At 41.9% G+C, this 17,246-nt stretch overlaps 2 protein-coding genes across 6 annotated transcripts in view; one reads left to right on the top strand and one right to left on the bottom strand.

Moving 5' to 3' along the window:
- ZNF567 (zinc finger protein 567) overlaps nt 1–2,563 on the bottom strand; it is a 47,298-nt gene extending 44,735 nt beyond the window's left edge. The window contains exon 1 of one of the 2 annotated variants that reach the window (XM_054462379.2): nt 2,366–2,563. The gene's annotated coding sequence lies outside the window, so the exon portion shown is untranslated. Of the gene's footprint in view, nt 1–2,295 lie in introns of both variants that reach the window. The other variant, XM_063657594.1, reaches the window with a different exon arrangement.
- ZNF461 (zinc finger protein 461) overlaps nt 2,532–17,246 on the top strand; it is a 28,380-nt gene continuing 13,665 nt past the window's right edge. The window contains exons 1-4 of one of the 4 annotated variants that reach the window (XM_054462374.2): nt 2,532–2,807; nt 4,759–4,847; nt 11,175–11,264; nt 13,048–13,143. In XM_054462374.2, coding sequence (XP_054318349.2) covers nt 11,222–11,264; nt 13,048–13,143 — 139 coding nt within the window. In that variant the 5' untranslated portion in view covers nt 2,532–2,807; nt 4,759–4,847; nt 11,175–11,221. Of the gene's footprint in view, nt 2,808–4,758; nt 4,848–11,153; nt 11,302–13,047; nt 13,144–17,246 lie in introns of all 4 variants that reach the window. The other 3 variants (XM_054462372.2, XM_063657600.1, XM_054462373.2) reach the window with 3 other exon arrangements.

The raw sequence follows: 17,246 nt of genomic DNA, 5'->3' as shown, positions 1-17,246 counted from the left end.
GCCCTTGAATGAAGGGGAGGCCAGGTCCCCTTGAGGAAGAGCACCAGTATACTTCCAGAAATTTATACTGTTAATCTTTCTCCCAGTCTTCCAAAAGGGACCTATGGCTTTTATTAGAGTGACTGTGCAGAGACCAACACTGAGTCCCAACATGGCACCATTCTCTGGTGGCAGGTTGGTTACATTGGACTGCTTTTTTCTCACTGAAATAGACACTATGGATATGGATTTGCCTTCCTTATACAAAGTGCTGCCACCAAACTACCCTGAAAAGTAATCCCTGAAAGGTCTGATTATTTATTTTCCCCATTGTAACGTATCCATGGGTCCCAGATACCTGCATTCTCTTATGTAGTTACTACATTCATATAACCTTGCAGTCTTTCATTCGGATTTTAATTCACGTCACATTCAAACACACCAAATCTCACATGATCTCCAACTCAGTCATAATCCTTTAAAACATACACATCAACCTCAAAGCCACAACAGTCTAATCACATACCCCTTCACTGTCATACAATTCACCCAGAGACTTGAGCATATTCACAAACCACTTTCACATACAGTCATCCCTCAGTGTCCCTCCAGGACCCCTCCCTACCCAAATCCACAGATGCTCAAGTCCCTTATATAAAATGCACATAGTATTTGCATATAATCTATGGAAATCCTCCTGTATTCTTTAATCCCTCTCTAGATTACTTATAACACCTAATAACCATGTAAATACTATGTACATAGTTGTTACATTCTATTTTTTAGGGCATGATGACAAGAAAAAAAAAGCCTGTACAAGTTCAGTACAGATGCAAACATCAACTTCTTTTCCCAGATATTTTCAACTGAAGGTTTGTTGAATCCACAATGCAAGACCCATGGATAGGGAGGACCAGCTGTACGTCATATATTTCACTCTACTTTCTCTCTCAGTGACAGTTTCAAGTGCAAACCATCTCACATACATGAACAAGAATCAGACACAAGCAGAATCACTTGTCCTCAAACAAGCACCATTTCCTCATATTACACTTGGTGTTGGAGTTACTGGTCTCTCAGCAAGGTTAAAAATCCTTACCATGGATCTGTCCCTTCTGGCAGATAACATGTACCAACTTCCACTTCTCTAAGTCGGCTCTGGACTCTCACACACAAACATACACAGTCACCTCACACCGCTCCTATGCATACATCTAAGGTTCAGGACGCCCTGGTCCAGAGACCTGTCATTCATCCATCTCAGACCTTCCTGGTCGCAACCAGCTTCTTCCCTTCTCAGGGGCCGCCACAGTCACACTAGTCCTCTAATCATGGGTGGACCCAGCGCAAAAAGCCTCACACAGAATGTCACACGATCCCTGTGCACGTGGCTGCGCTCCTGCAAACGTGGCAATCACACGGGTCCAGGTGGCCTCTCACATTTAAGCCACATCACGTATCACCCCACAGGGGCCACTGCGGGAGTGGCGGCGCTTGCCGCATGAACCCCACGCGGGCATATAGCACAGCCATTCTCAAAAAGCCTCAAAACCGTTTCACTACCCAGCGCGGTGGCTCACACCTGTCATCCAATACTTTGGCCACCGAGGCGGGAGGATCGCTTGAGCCCAGGAGTTCGAGACTACCAGCCTGGGCAACATAGCGAGACCCTGTCTTTACCAAAAAAATAAAATAAATCGTTTCGGCCTGACCCGGTGGCTCAGGCCTGCAATCCCAGCACTTTGGGAGGTGGATGCGGGAGGAGCCGAGGAGGTGGAGACTGCAGTGAGCTAGCATCGCGCCACCGCACTCAGCCCGGGCAACAGGGCATGAAGACCCTGCCTCAAAAAAAAAAAAAAAAAAAAAAGTTGAGTGAAATATATGACGTACAGTTTTTTGTTGTTGTTGTTGTTGTTGTTTGTTTTTTCTTGCCCGGGCAACAGGGCAAGAAGACTCTGTCTCTAAATAAATAAATAAATAAATAGAGTCAAATATATGACGTACAGTTTTGTTTGTTTGAGGAGTTGCTCTTGTTGCCCAGGCTGGAGTGCAATGGCGCGATCTCGGCTCACCGCAACCTCTGCCTCCCGGGTTCAAGCGATTCTCCTGCCTCAGCCTCCCGAGTAGCTGGGATTACAGGCATGCGCCATCACGCCCGGCTAATTTTGTATTTTTAGTAGAGACGGGGTTTCTCCATGTTGGTCAGCCTGGTCTCGGTGATCCGCCCGCCTCGGCGTGAGCCACCGCGCCCGGCCAAAAAAAAATTTTTTTTTTTTAAATCGTTTCACATACAAATCTCATGCGCTACACCCTCACCGTCAGTTCATATCCACCTTCTCCTCCGGAGTCACCTTCGGACACGCGCACAACAAAACACCTCTCTCACCACAACTCCACAAAGGGAAGCCGGGTTAGTCCGCGCCCGCCGAAAATTATCTTCAGCCACAGCCCGCGGAGGCCGCCTTGAGGGGGTCGGGGCAGCCACTGTGCCTATTCCGAAATCCGTCCTCAGCGGAACCCGAAGTCCGGAATCCGAAAACGAACATTAACAGGTTGGCGTCACTCCAGCCTCCGGTGAAACTGCGCAAGTGCAGCCCGGAGCCCGGCGGAACACACCCGCTCCATCCCAGGCGCTCTCCCCTCGGATTGCATTTCCCAGAGGACACCGCTGTCCACAGCTACTTCCGGTAGGAGCCTCGCAGGAATGGTGTCCGGGTAGAGGCAGGTAAGGATGTCCCGGGCCGGTGGAGAAGGCAGAGCTGGGCGTGTGGCTTCGCTTGGAATCCGAATCAGAACTTGGACCAGAGCCTTCCCTGAGGATGCTGAAGGTGAGAAATCCTGGCTCACCAGTGCGGTGGAAGGGGAATGTCTATAGTTTTAGGCCTCTGAGTGCAGGATCAGCCCTTAGGTGGGTGTGTTTTGAATGCGTGAGGAAGTAGGGTTTATCTTTGCGCTCTGTGTTACTATTGGGACAGCGACCTGGTGCGTGGGTGTGCTTTAGTGACAGTGTGATCATTTGTGTAAATGGGGTTTGTAGGTGACTGTGACCATGATTGTGAATGGCTATTTGTGTAAATCTAATTTATCTACATGAAAGAAAAAGCACATTTACAGGCCAGGAGCGGTGGCTCACGCCTGTAATCCCAGCACTTTGGGAGCCCGAAGAGGGTGGATCACCTGAGGTCGGGAGTTCGATACCAACCTGACCAACGTGGAGAAACCCCACCTCTACTAAAAATACAAAATTAGCCGGGTGTGGTGGTGCATGCCTCTAATCCCAGCTCCTTGGGAGGCTGAGGCAGGAGAATCGCTTGAACCTGGGAGGCGGAGGTTGCTATGAGCCAAGATCGCGCCATTGCACTCCAGCCTGGGCAACAAGAGTGAAACTCCGTCTCAAAAACAAACAAACAAACAAACAGAAAACATTTATGTTATCCTCAGGCTCACACGATCAGGCAGAGAGCTTCCACTCCTCTCAGTCAACTCTGGTCTCTCACACACAGACACACGCACAGTCGTCTCACCCCGCTGCTGTGCACACATCTAAGGCTCAGGACGCCCCGCTCCAGAGATCTGTCATTCATCCATCTCTCATCTCCTCCTGACTACTTGAGGAGTTAGCTGTAGATTTACACACACAACACAAGCGAAAATCACATTGCTACCCCGCATTTATCATAGCCTCAGAAAAACACCATATATGTAGTATGCTTATGTACATATGTGTTTGATTTTTATTTTCCAAGATTTGGCCGCAATACACATTGTTCTGCCACTTCCTTTTTTTTTTTTTTTTTTGAGACGGAGTTTCTCTCTTTCGCCCAGGCTGGAGTGCGGTGGCGCAATCTCGGCTCACTGCAACCGCCGCCTTCGGGTTTCAAGCAGTTCTCCTGCCTCAGCCTCCCGAGTAGCTGGAATTACAGGCATCCGCCACCACACCCAGCTAATTTTTGTATTTTTAGTAGAGACGGGATTTCACCATGTTGGCCAGGCTGGTCTTGAGCCCCTGACCTCGTGATCCGCCTGCATCAGCCTCCCAAAGTGTTGGGATTACAGGCGTGAGCCACTGCTCCCGGCCTCTGCAACTTCTTACTAAAAGATATTTATGTCCTTTTGTCTGTATTCAAAGACAAACTTAAGAATATTTCTCAGGATGTTTGCAGGTATGATTCTTCTTTAATTCTTGCAGCACTGTACTTCAAACTAAAGACTCAATAATTTATTTTGGTCTGGAAATTTTTGTTCTATTTCTTTTCTTCCATCTGTGTTGTTTCAGCCTCTATTTTTGAAATTTCTGTTACACATATATTGGGTCTTTTGGGTCCGTTTGCTGTTTCTCTAATCTTTTCTCATAATGTTCATTACCTTTTCTTTATTCAGTGAAATAAGTGAAATTCTTATTCACTTATTTCAGTGAAAATCTACACAGTGCAGTTCTCTTAATTCAGTGAAAATCTACACAGTGCAGTTCTCAGCACCCTAATCCTGGCTTCGATTTCATCATAGTATTGGGACAATGGGCTGGCCTAACTATCCCTTCTGCTGAAGAGCATGATCTTTGCTTTTCTTGAGTCTATCCTGCTGTAGCTGAGTTTCCTCATGGTTTCGAGTAAAGCTAGGATTTGTCCAAATTCCCACTAATAATTTATGTATGTATGTATCAGGTCTGGGAATAGGAGATATGAAGGGGGAAGAAAAATGTCATTCTGAATTAACATTTTGGGAGCTTAGAGGCAATAATCTCCTGTCTTTTTTTTTTTTAACTCCCCTCTCTCTCAGCAACACCTTCTTTGGATTGAGTTTCTTCCAGAGGGAACCAAGAAGAGGATTAAATAATACATTCAATTCTAAAATAAGACATGGCCCATGTAAGTTGTTTTTTTCTTGCTCCTAATTACAATACTTGGGTTTTTTTTGTTTGTTTGTTTGTTTTTTTATAGGGCATGTGACCATTTGCTTTTTTTTTTTTTTTTTTTTTTTTTTTTTGAGACATAGCCTCTCTGTCTCCCAGGTGGGAAGGTTAGAGTGCAGTGGTGCGAACTTGACTCACTGCAGCCTCCACCTCCCAGGTTCAGGTGATTCTCCCACTTCAGCCTCCCGAGTAGCTGGGACAACAGGCATGTGCCACCTCACCCAGCTAATTTTTGTACTCTAAGTAGATAAGGGGTTTTGCCAAGTTGGCCAGGCTGGTCTCAAACTCCTGGCCTCAAGTGATCTGCCCATCTCAGCCTCCCGAAGTGCTAGGATTACAGGCGTGAGCCCCTGCGCCTGGCCTGCATTATTTATTCTGACATTGTTTCTTACCTGGGAATTATACAATAACTTACTAGTGAGTAAGTGACGGTGCCAGAATTTCAGGGCCTTCATTTTTGCTCCTCTCCTCTCCAACTCATGTTCATATACTTGTTGAATAAATGATTCTTCATCTCCCTTATGTGAAATCTTTTAACAGACACAAGGAGAGAACACAAATAATATTCTTTTGAAGAAAATATTAGTGTTTCTCTTGTCAGAACTTTGATTTGATGAGGTCATTAATGAATATTTATTGAGTACCTACTATGCAACAGGCATTCTTCTAGGTAACAGAATAAATCAGTGGGGAAAAAAATATCACATACATACATATCTTCCCTTCTGAAGCTTAACTGGTAGTGAGAGACAGAAAATAACTTATGTATAGTAAGACTTCCCAGATATATGCAGAGAGAGTGAGCAAGACAGAATTAACAAAATAATCACATGATAAAAGCCAGGCACGGTGGCTCACGCCAGTAATTCTAGCACTTTGAGAGGCTGAGGCAGGAGAATCACTGGAGTCTGGGAGTTCCAGACCAGTCTAGGCAACATAATAAAACTCCATCTCTACAAAAAAAATTTTTGTGTTAATCAGCTGCTTGTGGTTGTGTGCACCTGTAGTCCTAGCTACTCGAGAGGCTGAGGCTGAAGTGGGAGGATCACTTTATCCCAGGAGTTTGCGGCTGTAGTGAGCTATGGGAAGATCACTTTATCCCAGGAGTTTGCGGCTGCAGTGAGCTATGATCACACCACTGCACTCCAGCCTGGGTGACAGGGCAAGACTCTGTCTCAAAAAAAAAAAAAAAAAAAAAAAAATTACATGATAAAGTTAAGACCAGAGAGCAAACATATATACCTTATTAATATATGCAAATGGGGTTTAACTCATCTATTAAAAGACCTTTCAGATTTAATTACAAAGAAAAACCCAGATGCCTGAGTGATTCACTGATTTAGAAAGGTTAGGAAAAGGATGGGCGAACTATACCAGGCAAATAGAATGAAAAGAAAACAGGACAGGGCATGGCAGCTTATGCCGATAATCCCAGCACTTTGGGAGGCCAAGGCGGGAGAACTGCTTTAGGACAGGAGTTAGACCAGCCTTGCCAACATAGCAAGACCCTGTCTCTACAAAAAAAGACAGAATAAAGAAAACAGACTAAGTAAGATTCAGCCCACATCACAGAATTAAACATGGCAGAAAGACATTATATACTTTTAAAGTGTAAATTTCAAAATGAAGATATAACAGTTCTGAATATATGTGTATTGAATATCATAGTAGTACCTCTCCTAAAGTAAAATTTAGAGCAGATAGAAGAAATAGACACTTACCAGCAGTAAGAGACATTAATTCACTCTTCTCAGTCCAAACCAGGCCAAGTAGACAAAATTTAATAGGGAAATAGAAGTACTAAATCACATACTGTATCAGATCTATATTATTGATATATATATTAAATTTGGTATCCTGATAATTGTTAATATTCATTCTTTCAAGTGGCTGTGGAACATTCAGTAAAAAATGACAAAATCTGAGGCCACAGTAATATCCAGTAATTAGAAATGATAATGTTGCCTGAATACAGTGAAATACAACTAGAATTTAATAATAAAATCAGAGAAATAAAGCTAATTTTATCAAAAGTTTATAAATTATGTCTTAATAAGTCCGGGAACAAAGAGGAAATATAATCTAAAAGTAAAGAATTTTTAGTAGTCAATGATAGCACTGCATATTGAAACAAGAAACAAATGAGATTTAGTTAAAGCAGGACCCTGGCCAGGCACAGTGGCTCACGCCTGTAATCCCAGCACTTTGGGAGGCTGAGGCGGGCGGATCACGAGGTCAGGAGATGGAGACCATCCTGGCCAACATGGTGAATCCCCATCTCTACTAAAAATACAAAAATTAGCTGGGTGTCGTGGCACGCATCTGTAATCCCAGCTACTCGGGAGGCTGAGGCAGGAGAATCACTTGAACCCAGCAGGGAGGATATTGCAGTGAGCCGAGATCCTGCCCCAGCACTCCAGCCTGGCGACAAAGCAGGACTCCATCTCAAAAAAATAAAATTAAATTAAAAAGCAGGACCCTAAGGAAAAATCATAGCTTTGAATGCTCCTACCAAAAAGAGTGAAAATATATGAATTAGAAATACATGGAAATAGCTAGGCGCGGTGGCTCATGCCTGTAATCCCTGCATTTTGGGAGGCTGAAGCGGGTGGATCACCTGAGGTCGGGAGTTCGATACCAGCCTGACTAACATGGAGAAACCCCGTCTCTACTAAAAATACAAAATTAGCCAGATGTGGTGGCGCATGCTTGTAATCCCAGCTACTCAGGAGGCTGAAGCAGGAGAATCACTTGAACCCGGGGGGCGGAGGTTGCGGTGAGCTGAGATTGTGCCATTGCACTCCAGCCTGGGCAACAAGAGCAAAACTCTGCCTCAAAAAAATAAATAAATAAAAAAGAAATACTTGGAAATGTGGAAAGAATTTGCAAAGATAAGAAATTATATGTGTTGGAAAACAGGAAAAAATGTCTAGTTGCTTTTCCTTCCTTCCTGTGATATGAATTTCCATTCTGTTTCATTTCTCTTTAGCCTGAAGATCTTCCCTTAGCATTCTCTGTAGTTTGGGTCTTTGGTGACACAGTCTCTCAGATTTTATTATATAAAAATGACTTTATTTCATCTTAATTTTTAATTAGTTTTTAAGTTTTCGTGTCAAGGCAGTGCTGGCTCCATAAAATAAATCAGGAAATATACTGTAGTTTGACCACTTAAATTTAATGTAATTAGCAATATAGTTAGGTTTTACTCTACCATCTTGTCATCTGTTCTTTTTAACTTTTTTCCTGTTTTCCTACCTTGTCTTGGATTAATCTTATTTTTTTAGTATTTAATTTTATCTTCACTATAGGATTATTTGCTATATCTCTTTGTTTTGCTGTTTTAGGGGTTGTTTTAAGGTTTGCGATGTGCTTTGCACTATTCGAGTCATTTTAGAACACTTCAGGTATGATGTAAACATATTACAACTGGATACTCTTTTTTTTTTTTAAAGAGACTGGGTCATGCTCTGTTTCCAAGGCTGGAGTCCAGTGGTGTCATCATAGCTTATTGCAGCCTCGAACTCCTAGGCTCAAGTGATCCTCCTGCCTCAGCCTTCCAAGTAACTAGGACTACAGTTGTGTGCCACCACGCCTGGCTAATGTTTTAAATTTTTTTGTAGAGATGCGATCTCGCTTTGTTACCCAGGCTGGCCTTAAACTCCTGGCCTTAAGCAATCCTGCCTCTCTGCAGTGGCTTACTGGGGTGAGCCACTGTGCCAGGCACAACTGGATACTTCTGTTTCCCCTTCCCATCTTTTTTATTGTCATATATTTTATTTCTAAATTTGCTTAAAGCATATATTTTTCTTTAGTTGATCATCTTTTAAAGAAATTATTAAATGAAAAGAGTATCTTATGTATTTACCCCTATATTTACCATTTCTAACACTCTTTATTCTTCTGTATAGACTGAAGATTTTATCTAGTATCAATTTTTTTCCACCTGAAGAATTTCCTTTTACATTTTTGTAGCATAGGTGTTCTGGTGACAAATTCTTTCAGCTTTTGTTTGTCTTTTTTTTTTTAAAAATAAACTATTTCACCTTCATTTTAAAGGATTTTAGCTAGATATAGAATCATAGGTTTTGAAGATGTTTTATTTTCAGCATTTGAAATCACTGAAAATAAAGATTAGTAGTATCAGAGTTAGTGATACTGAGCCAGGAGCTAAAATTCCTGAGGGGCAAAAACCTGCATGTGAACACATCACTGCAACAGAAAGAGATAACACATGGTATAGACTGATTAAATGATGACATTAAATTTTAGAGAAGGGGCCCAGGTGCAGTGGCTCACACCTGTAATCCCAGCACTTTGGGAGGCTGAGGTAGGTGGATCATTTGAGGTCAGGAGTTTGAGACTAGCCTGGACAAGATGGTGAAACCCCATCCCTACAAAAAATACAAAAATTAGCCAGGTGTGGTGGTGTGCACCTGTAATCCCAGCTACTCGGGAGGCTGAGGCATGAGAATCACTTGAACCCAGGAGGCAGAGGTTGCAGTGAGCTGAGATCACGCCACTGCACTCCAGCCTGGGCAACAGTGAGATTCCGTTTCAAAAAAAAAAAGATTTTAGAGAAGGAAAGACAGTTGTCTGACACCAACAATGAGAAACAAGGAGGACAATGGTACGAAGGCTGTGGGAGAAAAAAAAAGCCACCACTTGAGGTGTCCTCAGGGAATGAATGGTTAATTAAATCACACGTGGGAACTCTTTGAACTTCACAATTTGGGGTTTTCCAGTGAGATGTGATAGGAATTGGTGTTGGGTGATCTCACTGAGCAGAGAGACTTTGCTGTGTGAGGCTTTAGAATTAAATGGAGATAGGATTAGTGCTTGCATGGAAAAATTGAAGATCTTGCCAGAAAATATATGGTCACCAATTACAAACTCCAGTTTTAGATTGAACAGCGTATGTTAGACTTGGGCCACATCTATGAGAGTCTGGATCATTCTACATTAATATTCTTTAGGAACATAGTAAATATACAGGGAGAGGTGGTGTATGATAACAGTTAAGATCTCTCGGGTGTAATTGCAAAACAATGGAATACGTACCTTAGAAAATACCTTAGAGATTTTGTTCACTCCAGAGATTCAAGTTTAAGAGAATTATTAAATCTCTTATTGTAAGATTAAATGAGGCTGGGTGCAGTGGCTCATGCCTGTAATCCCAGCACTTTGGGAGGCCAAGGTGGGAGGATTGCTTGAGCCCAGGAGCTCAAGACCAGCCAGGGATATATAGTGAGGCCCCGTCTCTTAAAAAGAAAAAAAATCAAATGTTATGCTACCAATAAAAATCATATTATAGTTACAATAACTATTTCCAGATAATAAACCAACCCAAAATTTAGTAGATTAAAACAACAATCATGGTTGGGCTTGCAAATCCACAATCTGAGCAGAGCTCAGTAGGGATTGCTCACCTCTGTTCCATGTGGTATCAGCTGAAATGGTCTGATTGGGAACTACATGACCCACTTTCAAGATAGTTCCCTCACATGGCTTGCAAGCTGTTGCTGACTGTTGTTTGGGGAGGCTTGGTTCCTTTCCTCATGAGCTATCCCATGGGCTGGTTAGGCTTCCTAGGAACATGGTGGCTGGGTTTCCAGAACGAACATCCCCAGAAAGTAAGGCAGAAGTATGAGACGTTTTTGTGATCTAACCACGGAAGTCACATAATCACTTCTGCCGTATTCTATAGGTTGAATAAGTCACAGATGTCCTTTCAGGTTCAAGAGAAGTGGACACAGACCTTTACGCCAATTGGAAGGGGGATGTCAAGGTTACATTGAAGAAGAATATTTGGGATGCAAGACACAGCAGTGTCTATCTATGGAAAATATAGTCTGCACCAGATGTGTACTAAAGAATTTGCAGGAAAACTAAAAATGCCTATGGCATGATAGTCATAATCATGAAGAAAAATCTTCAAGTTCTTTTTCTCAAGATAGAGATTTTAATAAGACATTTTGGAAAGATTTAAAAGTTTTTAACTATTTAATTTAATTGGGAGCCTCTACTTATTTTCTTAGTTTTGAGATGACTGATTAACAGGAGTTTCCCACCTACACAAGAAGATATGTCTGCAGAAAATGAATTAAGAACATATGGGCACTCCGCTTCAGTCACACTAAATTCCTCTTTGACCCACGTCCCAGGCTTAGCCTATATATTCAGTAGACTGTCTCCTTTCTTGCAGTACCTTCTTTTAGCACCTCTCTTTTCTTTTTAAAAACATTTCTTATAATTTCAAAAATAGTACTATTATTTGTCATTTTAGGAGTTGGTGATGTTCAGAGATGTGGCTATAGATGTCTCTCAGGAGGAATGGGAATGCCTGAACCCAGCGCAGAGGAATTTGTACAAGGAGGTGATGTTGGAGAATTATAGCAACTTGGTGTCACTTGGTAAAGTTATCTAAAAATTAAGAACCTGACAATTCAGAATTCCTCTAACAATTCACAATCTACTTCTTGGAATTTCTGCTTTCTCCCTTAATTTAAGGCTAGCTTTCAAATAACTGGATGAATTTTCTCTTTGTGTATTGTAGAAACCAGCACAGCCAAATGGAGGTACATTATCATTTTCCCCATCTGTACATGTTCTTTCGGTCCTTTCTTATAATAACTCCTCCATGATGTTTAAGGGGCAGAATTGGAAATCTGCAATGTTAAAGAATAACACTGTCAAAGGAAGCAGACTCTCTCTTTTGTTTCACTTCCATTGTGCTAAATCTGCCAGTGTACTAGCATAAGATTAAAACTAGACACATGGGTTCCAGGAGTGAAGCTTTTTTCTTTCCTGGGTAATAGAGTGATAGGCTGGAGTAATAAAGGTTCATTTACTATTCTCAAATGAGCACCACTCCATTTCCTATAATAAATGTACTCTTTCATTTTTTATTTTATTTATTTATTTTTGAGACGGAGTTTCGCTCTTATTGCCCAGGCTAGAGTGCAATGGCGTGATCTCGGCTCACCGCAACCTCTGCCTCCCAGCTTCAAGCGATTCTCCTGCCTCAGCCTCCCAAGTAGCTGGAATTACAGGCATGTGCCACCACGCCTGGCTAATTTTGCATTTTTAGTAGAGATGTGTTTTTTCCATGTTGGTCAGGCTGGTCTCCAACTCCCGACCTCAGGTGATCCACCTGCCTCGGCCTCCCAAAGTGCTGGGATTACAGGCATGAGCCACCACACCTGGCCTTCTTAATTTTTTTTTGAGACAGAGTTTCACTTTTGCCGCCCAGGCTAGAGTGCAATGGCACATCTTGGCTCACTGCAACCTCTGCCTCCCAGGTTCAAGCAATTCTCCTGCCTCAGCCTCCTGAGTAGCTGGGATTACAGGTGCCCGCCACCATGCCCCGCTGATTTTTGTATTTTTAGTAGAGACAGGGTTTCACCATATTGGCCAGGCTGGTCTCGAATTCCTGATCTCAAGTGATCCACCCCTCTTGGCCTCCCAAAGTGCTGGGATTACAGGTGTGAGCCACCGCACCTGACCTGTACTCTCTTTTAAATGATTTGCCTTTGGAAGTTATTTTTTAAGAACTTTGTACAGTTAACATTAAAAAAAATATGAGTCTGGGTGCTGTGGCTCATGCCTGTAATCCCAGCACTTTGGGATGCTGAGGCGCGTGGATCACCTGAGGTCAGGAGTTTGAGACCAGCCTGGCCAATATGGGCCAAACCCAGTTTCTACTAAAAATACAAAAATTAGCCAGGCAGAGTGGTGTGTGCCTATAATCCCAGCTACTTAGGAGGCTGAGGCAGGAGAATCACTTGAACCTGGGAAGTGGAGGTTGCAGTAAGCCAAGATTGTGCCATTGTACTCCAGCCTGGACAACAAGAGCAAAACTGCATCTCAAGAAAAAAAAAAGAATAAATATCTCAGGAAGCTTCTTTTTTTTCCTCACAGCAAAAAAGAGAAACCTTACATAAATTTAAGTACTATTTTATCGCCTATTTGTTTGCTTTGTTTGTTATGATCCTGTGTTCATCTGAATATGAGTGTTTCATCTCTTCTCTTTTATTTTCTCTGTATCCTTTACCAAGTACCATTTTTATCGTGTTTTATTTTTATTTTAATCAGTTCTAAATCACTGTATTTGGATACATTCATTTCCATCTCATCTCAATTTCTTTTCTTATAACTAGGACTTTCTGTTTCTAAGCCAGCCGTAATCTCCTCATTGGAGCAAGGGAAGGAGCCCTGGATGGTTGTGAGGGAAGAGACAGGAAGATGGTGCCCAGGTGAGTGAGCAGGCACAGGAAGCTCTTGCAGAGAGCAGGCCAGCTGGTCAGAATGTTGGGTTGGCAAGGTTATTTTAAACCAAACACTTAGGGAAAACCTGATTTCAAAACATACTACACAGATTCCTATATAGTAATCCAACAGTGTGGTACTGGCATAAAGATAGACATGTAGACTAAAGGAACAGAGAGCCCAGAAATAAACCCTTGCATAAATAGTCAAATGATTTTAGACAAGGGTGCCAACACTTCCATGGAGAAAATTGGATTATCCACAGGCAAAGGAATACAGTTGTACCCTTGTCTTATACCATATAGAAAAATTAACTCAGAATGGATCAAAGACCTAAATGTGAGAGCTAAAACAATAAAACTCTTAGAAGAAAATATTGGAGAAAAGCTTCATGACATTGGATTTGGCAATGATTTACTGTGTATAACACCAAAAGCACTGGCAACAAAAGCAAAAATAGACAAATGGGACTACATCAAACCTAAAAACTTCTGTACATCAAAGGACACAATCTACAGTGTTTATTAATTTTTGTTTGTTTGTTTTGAGACAGGGTTTCACTCTGTCACTCAGGCTGGATGGAGTGCAGTGGTGCAAACTCGGCTCACTGCAACCTCTGCCTCCCTGGCTCAAGCAATCCTCTCACCTAAGTTTCCTGAGTAGCTGGAACTACAGACACATGCCACCATGCCTGGCTAATTTTTTAATTTTTTGCAGAGATGAGGTCTCGCTATATTGCCCAGGCTGGTCTCGACCTCCTTAAGCAATCCTCCCACCTCAGCTTCCCAAAGTGCTAGGATTACAGGCATGCACCACTGTGTCCAGCCTGCTTTTTAATTTTTTAAAAGATTCAGGCTGGGCTCAGTGGCTCACACCTGTAATCTCAGCACTTTGGGAGGCTCAGGTGGGAGGATTACTTGAGCTTAGGAGTTTGTGACCAGTCTGGGCAATATAGCAAAGGCCCTGTCTTTACAAAAAATTAAAAATTAAAAAATTCACCAGGCATGGCGGCACATGCCTGTAGTCCCAGATGTTCAGCAGACTGAGGTGGGAGATCACTTGAGCCCAGGAGTTTGAGGCTACAGTGAGCCAAGATTGTACCACTTTACTCCAGTCTAGGTGACACTGCAAGATGCTGTCTCTAAATCAATAGATAAAAGATCCATATAAGTTGCTTTGCTAGGTGATGGGAATACATTTTTAAAGTGTTATAGAGACGTTTTCAATCTAACAGGGGATCAACAATACATGGATGGATGTTCTAATAGAATCACTAGGCAAAAAAACAGTATGGATTGATTAGAAATTAGGAAAGTTAGAGAAAGTAATATATGACTATATTGAGGAGGTAGAGATGGCAGGGGGATGATTGAGAAGGAAGGAGATCAACCAGGAAAGTTTGGGGTGCTGTAGGTCAAGGGCAGATCCATTCTACAGGCTAGAGTTCTTTGATGATGTCTGTGATTCATAGAAGTGCTATAGGCTGAACGTGGTGGCTCACGCCTGTAATCCCAGCACTTTGGGAGGCCAAGGTGGAAGGATTGCTTGAGCCTAGGAGTTTGAGACCAGTCTGGGCAATATAGTGAGACCCTGCCTGTACCAAAAAAAACAAAAAAAATTAGCCTAGCATGGTGGCATGCTACCTGTAGTCTCATCTACTCAAGGGGCTGAGTTGGGAGTATTGCTTGAGCCTGGGAGGTCAAGGCTGCAGAGAGCCATGATTCTGCCATTGCACTCTAGTCTGGGTAACAGAGCAAGACCCTGTCTCAATCAATCAATCAGTCAATCAATCAATCAAGTGCTACAGAACTGTGAGAGAATACAGTTGTGTTGTTTTAAGCCACCCAGTTTGTGGGACTTTGTTAATGGCAGCCCTAGGAAACTAATGGAGAGGAATCATGGAAAAATGGTACATATACTCATACATATTTTAATGTAAAGATAACATTCCTTTACCAGTTTTTTTATACCTGGGAAGGCCTTTTCCTTGGCATGGATTTTCTTTAAAAAAAAAGACTTTTTATTTTGAAATAATTATGGATTCACAAGAGGTTGCAAAGAAATGTACAGGGGAGTCCTGTGCACCCCCTTTGCAGCTTCCCCCAGGGTTAATACCTTACCCAACTATAGTACAATACCATACCAAAAAATTGACATTGCTACAATTCATAGAACTTACTCAGATTTCACCAGTTATACATGCACTCATTTCTGTGTGTATATTTATAGCTCTATGCAGTTTTATCACATGTAGCCTTGTGTCACCACCACAGTAGCCAAAATACTCAATAATACCTCACAAGACTCCCTTGTGTTAGCTATACTTATCCCATTTCTCTTTTTCCTAACCCTTGTGATATGGTTTGGCTGTGTCCCTTCCCAAATCTCATCTTGAATTGTAGGCTGCCATAATTCCCACGTGTTGTGGGAGGGACCAGGTGGGAGATAATTGAATCACGGGGGCAGTTTCCCCCATACTGTTCTCATGGTAGTGAATAAGTGTCACAAGATCTGATGGTTTTATAAGGGGTTTCCCCTTTCGCTTGGCTCTCATTCTGTCTTGTCTGCTGTCATGTAAGATGTGCCTTTGCACCTCCTTTGCCTTCTGCCATGATTGTGAGGCCTCCCCAGCCACGTGGAACTGTGAGTCCATTAAACCGTTTTCTTTATAAATTACCCAGTCCTGGGTATGTCTTTATCAGCAGCATGAGAGCAGACTAATACACCTTGGCAACCACTGTTCTGTTCTCTGTATAATTATGTAATTTCATAAATGTTACATAAATAGAATCCTGCAATACTTGTCCTTTTGAAAATGGCTTTTTTTTTCTTTTATTTCATATACACATACATGTATATATGGGTTTTTGTTTTTTACATTCATGTACAAACTGGTACATGAAAATAAGTCTTCATTTGTTTACGATAAATGCTCAAGAGTGTAGTTGCTGGGTGGTGTAATAAGTCCATTTTTAGTTTTTCAAGGAGCTGCCAAATTATTGTCGACAATGTTTATACCGTCTTACATTCTTACTGGCAATGTATGTGTGATCTAGTTTCTCTAATCATAGCCAGCACTTGGTGTTCTAATTGTTTTTCATTCTAGCCATTCTAATAGGTGGGTCATTATATCTTATTGTGGTTTTAATTTGAATTTCCTTAATGGCAAGTAATGTTGAACATCTGTGTGTGCCATCTGTCTATCCTATTTAGTGAAATGTCTCTCCATGCCTTTTGCCCATTTTCTAATTTGGTTAGTTTTATATTGTTGAGTTTTCAAAGTTCTTTTTGTATCTTAGACAGAATGCCTTTGTTGGATTTATGACCTGCAAATATTTTCTCCCAGTCTGTAATTTGTCTTTTTTTGAGCGGTAGCAAGGTTTATCGTGAAGAGCGAAAGAACAAAGCTTCCACAGCATGGAAGGGGACCCCAGCGGGTTGCCCTGTAATTTGTCTTTTTATCCTTTTAACAGGGTCTTTGCAGAGCAAAAGTTTTTAATTTTGATGAGGTCTAGTTTATCTTCTTTTCTCTTATGAACTGTGTTTTTCGTGTGTGTATATGTATTTAGTGTCACGTCTAAGAACTGTTTGCCTACTCAAAGGTCCTTAAGATTTTCTCTAATGTTCTTTTTTAGAAATTTTATAGTTTTTTTGTTTTTTGTTTTTTTTTTGAGACGGAGTCTTGCTCTGTCACCCAGGCTGGAGTGCAATGGGGCAGTCTCAGCTCACTGCAACGTCCACCTCCCAGGTTCAAGCAATTCTCCTGCCTCAGCCTTGCAAGCAGCTAGAATTACAAGCACGTGCCACCACACCCAGCTAATTTTTGTGGGGTTTTTTTGTTTTTTTTTAGTAGAGGCGGGGTTTCACCATGTTGGCCAGGCTGGTCTCGAACTCCTGACCTCAGGTGATCCGCCCACCTCTACCTCCCAAAGTGCTGGGATTATAGGCATGTGCCACCATGCCTGGCCAGAAATTTTATAGTTTTACATTTTTCATTTAAGTTTGTAGTTCATTTTGTGTTCATTTTTGTAAAGTTGTGAGATTTAGATCAAGGTTCTTTTTTTTCTATGGATGCTCATAGCATTTATTT

This window comes from Pongo pygmaeus, chromosome 20 (genome assembly GCF_028885625.2).
Source record: "Pongo pygmaeus isolate AG05252 chromosome 20, NHGRI_mPonPyg2-v2.0_pri, whole genome shotgun sequence".
Classification (NCBI taxonomy): domain Eukaryota; kingdom Metazoa; phylum Chordata; class Mammalia; order Primates; family Hominidae; genus Pongo; species Pongo pygmaeus.
The sequence above is the reverse complement of the archived record's forward strand: the minus strand, read 5'-3'. Positions and strand labels throughout refer to the sequence as shown.